General features: G+C 36.6%; 1 protein-coding gene across 2 annotated transcripts in view; it reads right to left on the bottom strand.

Annotated features, from left to right (window-relative positions):
• LOC127436196 (MOB kinase activator 2-like) overlaps window positions 1–12,674 on the bottom strand; it is a 72,689-nt gene extending 60,015 nt beyond the window's left edge. Inside the window, exons 1-2 of one of the 2 annotated variants that reach the window (XM_051690211.1) lie at window positions 12,633–12,649; window positions 12,359–12,476 (exon numbers count right to left, since the gene is read on the bottom strand). In XM_051690211.1, coding sequence (XP_051546171.1) covers window positions 12,359–12,375 — 17 coding nt within the window. In that variant the 5' untranslated portion in view covers window positions 12,376–12,476; window positions 12,633–12,649. Of the gene's footprint in view, window positions 1–12,358 lie in introns of both variants that reach the window. The other variant, XM_051690210.1, reaches the window with a different exon arrangement.
• Between the last annotated feature and the right edge of the window lie 790 nt (window positions 12,675–13,464).

The following is a 13,464-nucleotide window of genomic DNA, read 5'->3' as shown; positions in this document are numbered from 1 at the left end:
CCGGTCATTAAAAAAGTACATAGTTTACAGATGGTACTCAACCAGAATGAGCTTCTCCCTGCCTTGGTTGACACGGCGACTGTCCACTTACTGATCTAAACCACTAGATGGCACTATAACTATTAGGGGTGTAACGGTACATAGAAGTCACGGTTCGGTATGTACCTCGGTTTTCGGGTCACGGTTCGATACAAGTTCGGTACAATAGGAAAAAGCAACAAATCACAAATGCTAGGTTTCTTTTCATTTATTTTGAACAGACAGTAGTGCAAATTACAGTTTGTTCCACCTAGCGGCATTTAGTCCTCCCTGAGGTAGTTGGTACAGTACAGCCTCCTTTAGTGTATTAAGCACTAAGCAGTAAACAGAATGCACTCTTGCATAGGCCATATTTTTTTGTAGGGTTGATAAAAAACAAAAGGTATTTGGTCACAATCAGCTACAAAACTGAAAAGCATCTCGTGTTATAAAAGTACAAAATAAATAGAAAAATGAAAAATAAAACTTGTGCATTAGGAGAAGCCATTCTTGTTTTGGGTTGGTGCATAGACGGTCTCTTCTTCTTCTGCTCTTTTTCCTGTTGTGGCAGTTAGCAAACAGTGTTGCATTACCGCACGCGCCACCTTCTGGATTGGAGTGGATCGCCTGTGACTGACTCAGATGTATTCTTCATCTGACTGCATGCACCGAACCGTGACGTCAGTACCATGACGGTTCGGGATGAATACGTGTAACGTTACACCCCTAATAACTATACTATTTCAACATGCTGATGTAGATTGGATTTGGAATGAGATCATGCAGAATTGTAAAAACAGAAAAAAAGTATTTTATCACTTAACTCCTTTATTGAACTCCATTATTAGATAACTGAATACTTTACACTCTTGTTGGATGGATCAAATTAAAATAGCATGATTTTTAGTGTGTCTTATGGAGCTGTCACAGTCAAGCTTTGAAGTTAATAAATGTCTATCTTCATAAAAAAGCGTTTTTTATATACCTTATTTTTATACGTTTTATAACCCTTACATGGTTCATTAGCTGAGACCTCCATCTACAAATACATCCATTTAAAATTAATGTAGTATTAAAAAATAAAAATAAGATCTAAAACATGTTTTGTCCCTTATCTCAAGAATCAGTGAGGGAATTCAATATTACCCAATTTTATGTTTTGAAATTTACTGGCACTGTCGGTTGTGTACAGTATTTGCAAGAAAACTGTCATGCCAAGTAAAACATGTACAAAGCACAAGGACAGGGCAAGACCTTTAAGGAGGACAATACAAATCACTGTAAGTGAAAAACATCAAAACAATTAAAAAAATGTATCTTATGTAATCAAACATACTCTGACTAAAAACATAATTCAAAAGACAAACAAATCACAGTTTCTTTTGTACTTTTCTGACGCCAGTTAAAAGCATGTGAATCACACACAAAAAGGTTATATTTCACCCCAAAATCAAAAGAAACTAATCGAAGCCTATTTTTAGTACCATCAAGATATTATTATTATTTTTTTGATTTTTTTGCATTGTGAATGTTCATTGTTCATGACAAATAAGAACATGTCCGCCATATTCTCATTACTGTAATGCAAAAAACTCACTCATATTACTGTACTGCATACTAATGTTTTAGTTTTGAATTTGGAATTTGTTTGTTCGTAATTCTCATTAGACTCTTAATACTGTAATACATTAATAAAAATAATCCTGCCTGGACAAAATTATTCTTTATTAAGAACACCATGCAGTGGCAACTATACTGTGTGTATGTGAACCCTTTGGTATTAGCTGGTTTTCTGCATTAATTGGATGTAAAATGTGATCTCATCTTCATCAAAATCACAAGTACAGACAAACACAATGTGCTTAAGCTAACAACACACAAACAGTTATAATCTTTCATGTCTTTATTGAACACATCCCATTAAACATTCACAGTGCTGTTGAAAAAGTAAGTAAACCCTTGGAATTAAAAACTGGTCGACTCGCCTTTGGCAGCAATAATCATAAAGGTGCGTAAGCGATTTTTTTCATGGAAAGGTATGCAAAAAATGTCCTACTCCCTGAAAGATATTAATGAAATAAGTGTCTCTGTGACATCACTAGACTTTGTAAATGGCAACAAAAATGTGAATGCGTCCCCTGGTCTCCGACACTTTCTCCCTGTCAATCATTTTGCGTTCTAGTAGTGTTGTAGCTGCAGCGAACTTTTGAGGCTTAATGCCATATTCTGACTCATAATTTGTCAGTTGAGGTCGAGATTTCTGTAGAGCTGTGTTTGACAACCCTGGGAACATGCTTTGTGTCGGTTTTTAATGGTATAGGTGCCGTGTTTTGGAAAGAGGGGGCGTGGCTAATCAACGGCTCAGTCTCGTGGAAGTTAGAATGGCTAAAATCGTTTACAATACCTTTAATCAAGCATTTCCAGTAGCTTTGGATTAGACTTGCACAACATTAAGAAGGAATTTTGAGCCATTCTTCCTTACAGAACTGCTTCAGCTCAGCCATATTCTGGTGTGAACGGCTCTCTTAAGGTCATTCCACAGCATCTCTATTTGGTTAAGGTCTGGGCTCTGACTGGGCTACTCCAAAAGGTGGATTTTCTTTTTTTGAAACCATTCTGTAGTGGATATACTTTGATGTTTAGGTTCATTGTCCAGCTGCATCACCCAACTTTTACTGAGCTTCAGCTGGTGCACAGCCACCCTGACATTATCCTGTAGGATATCTTGATAAACTTGGGAATTCATTTTTCCCTCACCGATGGCAAGCAGTCCAGGCCATGAAGCAGCAAAGCAGCCCCAAATCATGATACTCCCTCCACCGTACCCTTCAATGTTGGTATGATGCTTTCATGTTGGTATGTGGTGCACTTTTTATCCCATACATAGTGCTGCATGTTCTTCCCAAGCAATTCAACCTTAGTTTCATCAGTCCACAAAACATTTTTCCAGTAGCGTTGTGGAGTGTCAAGGTGGTCTTTGGCAAACTTCAGGCACACAGCAATGTTTTTGTTGGAAAGCAGCGGCTTCCTTCGTGGTGTCCTGCCATGGACAACATGCCTGTTAAATGTTTTCCAAATATTAGACTCATGAACAGATATTAACCAGTTCCAATTATTTATTCAGGTATTTAGCTGTCACTCTAGGGTTCTTTTTTACCTGAATAGGATGGACCAATCACAGTCATTTATTTTACAAATGCTTTTATAGATACTGCTGAAAGGGATTTACATTCACAGGCATGAATCCTTGAAATTATCAAGTTTTATTCAAAATAACTATCCAGCATAAAAATGTCTCCAATGAGATATAAAACTTTATAGATATAAATGCAGATGAATGATTCATTTTATGAGCCATCAAGCACCCCCTGCAAGAATTAAACTTTGTCTCATTTGGCAGTCAGTGGCTGACAACATTTACATCTTCGGTCTGAATTTAGGGGTGTAGGTTTGGGGCACTACATAAATTCATACCCAGGGGCACTCAGGAGTCTTAATCCGGCCCTGGTAGCCACAGTACTAAATCGTCTCCATTTACAGACAGTTTGTCTTACTGTGGACAGATGAATATCCAAGCCTTTCAAGATAACTTTGTAACCCTTTCCAGCTTTATTTAAAGCAACAATTCCTGATTGTAGGTCTTCCGAGATCTCTTTTTTGAGAGGCATGGTCCACGTCAACAGATGCTTCTTGTGAATAGCAAACTTAAAATGTTTGAGTGCTTTTTATAAGTCAAAGTAGCTCTAACCCACACCTCCAATCTCATTTCATTAATTGGATGCCAGGTTTGCCAACTCCTGACTCTAATTAGCATAGGGCTTCACGAATTGTTTTCCGATCTACACTGTGAATGCTTGAATGGTGTATTCAATATGTACAAGGACAATACAATAATGTGTGTTACTAGTTAAAACAGATTGTGTTTGATCATTATTGTAACTTAGATGAAGATCAAATCAGATTTTAAGACAAATTTATACATAAATGCAGGTAATTCCAAAGGGTTCACATACTTTTTCTTGCCACTGCAATTAAAGGCAGTTCAATAAATACTATAATAAATGACTCAATTATTAATATACATACTGTACAAAATCCTTTTTTGTTTAGGGCTGAACGAATAACCAAAATAAAATCGAAATAGCGATATGATCCAGTGCGATTTTCAAACCACGTCTGGGCTGCGATTTTATTAAATAAATAGTCTCAACGTACTGCCTGCTGTGCTGCGCCTATGTGAACGGCTGTATTGTCTGTAGTGTGTAGTGCTTTCTTATATACAACAGGATCATTGTATTACACATGTGGTTTCAGAGCAGTTCTGTGCTCCATTCACACAAACTCTTTCTATCTGGTGCCCTGAGTGACATATTTAAAGCGCCCCAGATTTACTTTAATTGCACATTTGTGTAATTCCACATACCTCTATGTTTGGCCACTACAATTTCCTATACACGTTTAAAATAACCCCATGAGAGTGGGTATTTGTTGACAGCAAAGCAGATGAGAGCATTTCACTGCATTAAAAGGCTGTTGTCAACTCCAAACAACAGAAACTTCTGTCCCTTCAGTTTTCAAAATAAAAGCTTCTGCCGAAATTGGTTTGAATAAAGGCTTGAGGGTTTACCGGGACTGCATAATAAGTTAAGAATTATTAAAGAAATACATTACTATTAAATAATAAATTATAGTAATAATGATAATTATTATTATACAATAATATATTTCTATAACAATGTCTTAACGTAATGTTATTATTGCAATAACATAAAATTCAAGTTGACTGGGTTTCCAAAAATTATGAAAAGCTATTGTGTTGCTTAAAAGGAAATCACACGTTTTTTGTTTTATGTTTATCATATCGCAGTTCAAATCGCAATTTGTTTTTTTCAAATTGATCGCAATTCGATTTTTGTCCAAATTGTTCAGCCCTACTTTTTTGCATTACAATAATTATAATTGTGAAAGTGCAAGGATCCCATGGATCCTTAAAATGTCTTAAATTCAGTTTTCTGAAATGTAAGGTAATAAAGTCTTAAATGATACAACAACAGTCTTAATTTTTATTTAAAGAGGTCTTAAATTTAGGGGTGGAAAGACAGGAATCGTGATATGACCTAATGTGATAATCAAACTTCAGAAGAATACGATTTAAATAAATGCATGCGCTGCGTCCTTCAGAGTAAAAATGCGACAATGTTGTATTTTCTCCAAGTACACAGGGGGCTTGGGAGTGTTTCCAGCTGTTGCAGAGCAGTTCGTAACTGACTTGAATCTTTGAGTCTCGGTCAGCAAAATGAACAAATCTTTATTCAAGTCATTTAGTACATTTTGTTCATTTGAGCAGAATTAAATTAAAATGTTACATTTTCAATAGCCAAATACCCCCCAACACGTCTACTTACACAAACTTTGATTATAGTCCCAATAAGGAAAAATTGATAATGCAGCCAAGAACAAATTATGAGAAACAGAAAGATTAGTTCACCTCTGGAACCTTATTGTCTGAGTCGTTCGTTCTTTTGTCACTGCATAGCGTATATGACTGTCACGTGACAAAAGAACGAATGATTTGGACCAGAAGACTCGAGAGGTGAACTAATAATTTCTGTTTCCTGTACAGTGCCTATGCGGTTTTCACGTAACAAACGAACGGAGGTTGCGCAATGCACATGCGCAGCCAACACAAAATGAACAAATCACTCTCTGAGACTACTCGTTCTTCTGAGTCACATAAAAGATTAGTTCAAAATGAACGAATCGTTCATGAACGACCCATCACTAATCATTAGGCCATATCGGAAATTTATGACAAGTGATCACTAATGATCGACTGTTGATGATGATATGATGAAATATGACAATGTTTACTTTTAATTGTTTATATTGTAATACTTTAACGACACACCAACTCGGGAGCTGAGATGACCCCAGATGCGGGAGTTTATTGAACTGAGCACAGTAGAGACAGGTAAGTAGCATTAAGTGAGTATTCAGGTAAGGTATATAGTCTTTTGAACACAGTTTTTAATCTAACAGAGAACATAGGCAGAAGACACAGATAGTTAATTCCAGATCAATACATGCCAACACTAGGAACACAAACTTCTGACAGGGTCTAAGGTGTGTAACTTCCATAAACTGAGGAGCAGGTCAGAACATCAAGGCATAAATACATTCAGAGTTCTCAAAGTCACATATTTAGTACAGTCTGAGCCGATCCTGGATTATCAGGCAAGTTTCACACTGGTAAGTAGCCATACGGAAAACACAGGTTCACATGAATCACTTATATTGCAAATCCAGAGCACATCGTTGACAAAAAGGTAAGTAAAAAAAACAGATAAGCAGTTCACTACTGCAGCAGAGCAAAAGGTGAGTCCAAGGAACTTTCAACAAGGCTAGACCCTGACTGAGAATGAGATTGAGGTTTAAGTGCATGTCCAAATGAGGTGATAATGAGCTGCAGGTGTACATGATTAAAACTCAGGCGAGTGAGAGCAGGTGACTGATGGTGAGGGAGAGGGAGTCCGGTGGATACGTTACAAATATGTTGTAGATGACTGTAGGAGTATCCATTTTATTTCCCTTATCTGTATGAATGAGCAGCTGGAAGCAATGAAGCGCATACATTTCAAAATAAGAGTCCCCGGTGTATTTCAGCCTTTCCAGTTAAAAGTTCCACACTATAAATCAAATCTTTTTTCCCCTGCATCTGGAATTTAATTAAATTTAGACTCTTGTAGCCTCTGTCTAGCCCTCCCCATCACAGGAAGAAAAGACTAGGAACATTAAATATAGGATACCAATTAAAAAAAATGATTGGCAGATTAATTGCCTTTCAACACATTATCGGTAGACCTCTAATTTGTATTTATTTATATAACTGTACATAAACTAATTTTAATGTGATTATATATATATATATATATATATATATATATATATATATATATATATATATATATATATATATATATATATATATATGGGGATACAGTATTAATTTGATTTGTTCAGGTCTTGAAAAAGGTCTTAAAAAGTCTTGAATTTGATTTTAAAAACTCTGTAGCAAACATGAAGTGGGTGCTTAATTGTCATGAAAATGATGTCACAATGTAAAAAAAAAAAAAAAAAAACATCTTATTGGTTCCAACAGTCTAGTATTTATTTTTTTCTTTTGATTTTTCAATCACTCATGTTGACCAGTCATAAAATCTTGACCTTGAATGTCATGGCTATTGTAAAATTTGACACAGTTCCCATAAAGCACTGGTCTGCAAACAATGGCTCCCTCCACCCCGTGGAGACTATTTCCTTCCCTTTCTGTAATCGCTATTATTTTCTACATAGTGGAAGTTTCCACTCAAATAAAAGTTCTAATCTCCATCCTATGTGTTAGGTGCCCTCCTTGAAGCCAACAGCTTCAATGTATCAAAAAAGAAAATGCTAGCAGGGAGGTCAAACTGCCACCACACAAAATAAGGTTCTCGAAGCACATATTTGACAGTCTCCAACCTTTGGAGTTGCATGGTCGGGAAAAATACTATTAACCAATAGTATTATAGCCTAACATGTTTTGCCCCAATCAAATCTCAGATGAAATCAAGTCACATCCTGTAATATGTCCAGCAGAATATTCTGTTTCACTCAGAAATTGCATCACATTATTGAAAGTTAAAGGGTAAAATGAAAGAAAATTCCTTTAGTTTCAATACGCAAAAGTGTTGCGATTTGAACGTTTATACCTCAGGGAAGATTTTCAGTGAATAACTACATTTTGGTCTGTTCCTCATACAAACCTATCATATGGCCAAAGAAGTCTTGGAACATTTTTTTTTAACTCGCACTCGTCCCCATTCTCTTTCACTATATGGAAAACATTTTGCTGAACATCTCTGTTTGTGTTCCTCGAAAGAAAGAAAGTCATATGGGTTTGGAACAACATGAGGGTGAGTAAATGATGGAAGAAATTTCATTTTTGGGTGCAGTATTCTTTAAACACACTGTGAATACTCTTTATTTTCATGTTGTCTTTTTTTTTTTTTCAATTTGGAATGCCCAATTCCCAATGCGCTCTAAGTCCTCATGCTGGTGTAGTGACTCGCCTCAATCCGGGTGTCGGAGGACGAATCTCAGTTGCCTCCGCGTCTGAGACCGTCCATCCACGCATCTTATCATGTGACTTGTTGAGTGTGGAGGCTTCATGCTATTCTCCGTGGCATCAACGCACAACTCACCACGAGCCTCACCGAGCGCGAGAACCACATTATAGCAACCATGAGGAGGTTAACCCAACGTGACTCTACCCTCCCTAGCAATCGGGCCAATTGGTTGCTTAGGAAGCCTGACTGGTGTCACTTAGCACGTCCTGGATTCGAACTTGTGACTCCAGGTGTGGTAGTCAGCATCTTTACATGCTGAGCTGCCCAGGCCCCATCATGTTGTCTTTAATGACAACCTCAGTTGCAAGTTTGAGTAACACAATTCAACCATTCCTCTGCCAGAATATTGGGTGAATCACAAAAAAGAAGCCGAAATGTCACTCACGTAAGAACTCAAATACAGAAAATGATTCGGCCCACCTGTCTGCAATGACCAACATGATGCTTTAAGTGGTCAAAACAGACAAAAACAGCAACAGCAGTTCAAGGGAGGGTGCATATGTAATGAGTCAGGAATGTGTATGTATGGTCAGTGTGTCTTTAGACCTGTTAAACCAGCAGATGATGGCATAAACCCACAGGAATGCCTGACAATGCCTGACCTGCTCTCTGAAACAAGAGGTTGAAGCCATGCACAATCTCTCACAGAATGATGGCAAAGAGCACCTCTTCAAATGACTTTTCTGGCTAAATGTTTTACCTTGCATTTGGTTATTCCAAGTTTCTAGGCCCAAAACTAAACCAAATATTTAAACTGAAAGCCAAATGAGAATTTAACTTCTTTAACTTCTGAGGGACAAACATTACAGCCAAACATTTAGCAAATAATGAAATCTTTGCAAATCCAACAAAATTTTTGCAATCATAACTGGCAAGACAAGGATCTCAACTTTTAACCTGCTCATGCAGTTTATTTTACACTGTCTTACCTAATTCAATAAATCCAATTTGAAATATTTATGTTTCCGTATTGTTGACTGTTGGAGCATCCCAACCAGCCCGACATAGCAAGATTGGTTCAACCAATAGTGTAAGTTTTTTGGAAGGTCTGTTTTTTGACCAATGCAACAGCAGATAAGAGGGTTTTTCAAGAAAGTCATCATTTTTTTTAACATTATTTCTTCTGCTAGACACAAATAGAGATTTTTAGAAAAAGTCCATACAATGCCAGTGAATGGTAGCCAGAACTTTGAAGCTCCAAAAACCACATAAAGGCAGCATAAAAGTAATCCATACGATTCCAGCGATTAAATCCATATCTTCAGAATTGATATGATAGGTGTGGGATAGAAAAAGATAAATATTTAAGTCCTTTTTTACTATTAATCTGTACTTTCACCCACCCTCCTATGTTTGTTCAGGAAAGGCCATCTACTTTTATTTTTTGCCAATTCGCATTCTTCGTGCATATCACCACCTACTGGGCAGGGAGGAAAACATTAAAAAAAGGGATGGATAACGGAAAGGAAAAGAATAAATAAATAATATTTGCACAACAGCCCAGTAGGTGGTGATATGCACGAAGAATGCAAACTGACAAAAAATAAAAGTAGATGGCCTTTCCTGAACAAACATAGGAGGGCGGGTGAAAGTACAGATTTATAGTAAGAAAAAAAAAAACTTAAATACTGATCTGTTTCTCACTCACACCTATCATATCACTTCAGTAAAAATGGATTTAACCACTGGAGTCGTGTGGATTACTTTTATGCTGCTTTTATGTGCTTTTTGGTGCTTCAAAGTTATGGTCACCATTCACTTGCATTGTATGGACCTACAGAGCTGAAATATTCTTCTAAAAATCTTCATTTGTGTTCAGCAGAAAAAATATTTTTGGGTGAACTACACCTTTAAATGAATGGGATGGTTTGTGGCAATGGACATGATCTACAGCACATATGACAGCTTTCCTAGGAAAAAAAAAAGTTAATTTAAGTCAATTTTTACTTTTTACAGATGGATTAAAGTATAAGTGCATTAGCTGACAATATCAGCCATAATAACATAATATACCTGTTGGGATGCAATAAGGCAAACTCAACTGGTCTAAACAAAACAGACAGACTGCATCAAAATTAAATGTCGGTGAAACCACAGGAACTAACACCCCTTACCTATAAATAGGATGCATGTTTTGTCACAAACCAGCAACACTAAATGACTTCTGAAGTTTCCACTAGTTAAAGGAATATTCCGGGTTCATTACAAGTTAAGCTCAATCAACAGCATTTGTGGCATAATATTGATTACCACAACAAATCATTTCCACTTGTCCCTCCTTTTCTGTAAAAAAAAAGCACAAATTGAGTTTACAGTGGGGCACTTACAATGGAAGTGAATCGGGCCAATTTTTGCAGGGTTTAAAAGCAGAAATGTGAAGCTTATAATTTTATAAAAATAAAAAAAAAACACTTGCATTAATACTTCTGTTAAAACTCAAGTATTATTTGAGCTGTAAAGTTGTTTAAGAAAAGGAGGAATAAGTCGAAATAAATTGTTATGGTAATCAATATTACGCCATAAATGCTGTCAATTGAGCTTAACTTGTATGAACCCGGAATATTCCTTTAATGTAAAACTACTCTATTGGTAGATATATTAGAAGCCTTGGTTCTTGATTTAAACCAAAAAATAACCTGACAGGTCAGGGTGTTGTTTCTCATGAAGCAGGATGTCACGAAGGAAGCCGCACAAGCAGAGGGAAATGTCATCATCTATTTAGGTTTAGGTTTTGTTTTTTTGTTTTTTTTTTAACATTAGCCTAACATTTTTTGGACACTTTTCACAGATCTGCATGGGAGATCTATGACATTATATCTTGGCCATGAGTCAGAAGAGATACGGATTGATCTGGGGCCCGTTCAGTTCAATCCAGTCAAAGAGTAGAGTTTATATTCCACTAATTTCAAAGTTCAGCATTCACTTGTTGGAAAACCAGATCCAAGCTCTGTAAATTTTTGTCTGCTAGAGCTACCGATATAGCCTAACAAATCTCAATCTCATCCAGCTTAAAGTAATGTTCCAGGTTCAAAACAAGTTAAGCTCAATCAACATGGATTTCTTAAAAAAATAATGACATAAATAGTTTTCATTTATCAGTTAATGTCATACAAAGTCCAGTAAACATAAAAAAGCGAAATCAATATTTCGGTGTGACCACCTTTGCCTTTAAAACAGCATCAATTCTCCTAGGTACACCTGGACACAGTTTTTCTTGGTTGTTGGCAGATAGGATGTTCCAAGCTTCTTGGAGAATTCGCCACAGTTCTTCTATCTATTTAGGCTGTCTCCATTGCTTCTGTCTCTTCATGTAATCTCAGACTGACACGGTGTTCAGTGGGGGGCTTTGTGAGGGCTATGCCATCTGTTGCAGGGCTCCCTGTTCTCCTATTCTAATCTTTTCTATTTGCAAAAGTAATGTTTGGGAGTCTAATATTTATATTTCCTACTGACACATTAAAGCTGAAAATATAAATAACTATCTTAAGACAAATGCTTTTGTGAAACATCTTATGCGCTTAAGACTTTTGCACAGTACCGTGTGTGTGTGTATATATATATATAATCGACTCTTCCCTCTATAGAGTTTACTGGCCTGATGTCGGCATGACAACAAGTGTTGTAATATTGGCTATAACTTTACACAGATAAGGGTAGTAAGAGATGTTATTCAATCACCTTTTCACATATAATGTTTACATCCCATGTCTATACTTTTGAAACAGTGTGTTTCTTAATGTTTACTCACTGGCCCCATTCATTTCCTTTGTAACTGCCTTAATGTAACGATCAAACACCTTAACACTGCATGTAAATCCTTGATTTTTTCACACTAAAATCATGTTAACATGTATAGAGTTTAAGTCGTGTGACTATAGTTTTGAAACGGTGTGTATTTGAATGTTTCTGAACTGGCCCCATTCACTTCCATTGCAACCGCCTCACTGTGAAACTGTGATATTTGCTTTTATTAAATGAACGAGGGAAGAGTCCAGATCTCGCATTAACTTAACAAGTCTGACTGAGCCAAAAGTGAAAGTATACTGCAATAATGAACTTTATTTACCATGACGCTTTCGAGTTTAAAATGTGATGTTGGTTTATTAGCATATCATTACGCCAGTAAGCATGACATTTTTGAATTGCTACTATAATAATTAATTGATCAAACTCACCCCATCAACCAGTCCATAGCGGTGGCAGGGGATGATCCACACCAGATCTGCTGTGACTTTCACCGGCTCTCTCGAATGATATCCAGGGCTGAATTTAGACTCTGTGGAGCGGTTCCTCCTGAATGAATCAGAATTTATATATGTATAAAAGTATTGGTCATAGAGCTGCTCCTCTCATGAGACTGCATGCATTGACTTGGAATGATGTTTCAGCCACGATTTGATATCAACAGCTGATAATGTCAAGGAAGTAAACATGGGATGTGTCTCTAACCTAGTTGGATGCCAACCAAGACAGCAACAGAAATGTAATCACGCAACGCGTAAAACTGTATAAAAATGCAGTCTATGAAGGTAGCTCACGAGGTTTTGTGTGTGTGTGTGTGTGTTGTTGACAGTAATCGTCTCGACACCCCCACCTTCGCTTCCGTGCCTGTCATTGTTCACCTCAGCTGCAGTCAAAAAATAAACCAAAATATCCTGCAAGACAGCTGTTTTTATACACATTTAAGAAGTTATGTCTCTTTAGTCATCCTTCTATGAACCTTGCCCTTGCTGAAGTTACCCTTTAAAGTCATAAAGTAACACAGTTACCATTATTTAAAATTGTATTTATTATTATTATTATTAATTTCAGAAATTCCTTCTTGTTTTCCAAATTCACATCCTGACACAACTATATTTGTTCATTTACTTATGTATTACTTGTTCTTATTGGCACATATTCATTTTGAATTTCACTGTCAAAGCTGACATTCTACTACGCTTATATTATGGAACAGAAAACAATCTGATATCCCACCAGCAGATGGCGCTGTGTGCTTATGCAATAACAAACACTAGAGCTGAGGGATTTCCTCAACCCTTTTGTCCATTGAACGCTATGTTATAGCTCCATGGTTGAACCCCATCCTCAATATTACTTGGAGTACCCCCTAAAATTTCTAAGTAGTTCTAACCTTTTAAAAATATTACAATATATGTCATGCCTGTTTTAATAAATCAATACATTTAAGATCAGTGCAGTGTAATAGTAATTTTTATTAACTTAATTTGGAATTGACATTTCTTTCACAAGCTCACAAACCTCTTGCAGGTCATGATTT

The sequence above is a fragment of the Myxocyprinus asiaticus genome, chromosome 46, assembly GCF_019703515.2.
Source record: "Myxocyprinus asiaticus isolate MX2 ecotype Aquarium Trade chromosome 46, UBuf_Myxa_2, whole genome shotgun sequence".
Classification (NCBI taxonomy): domain Eukaryota; kingdom Metazoa; phylum Chordata; class Actinopteri; order Cypriniformes; family Catostomidae; genus Myxocyprinus; species Myxocyprinus asiaticus.
Note: the sequence above shows the minus strand (reverse complement) of the source record. Positions and strands in the feature narration are given on the sequence as shown.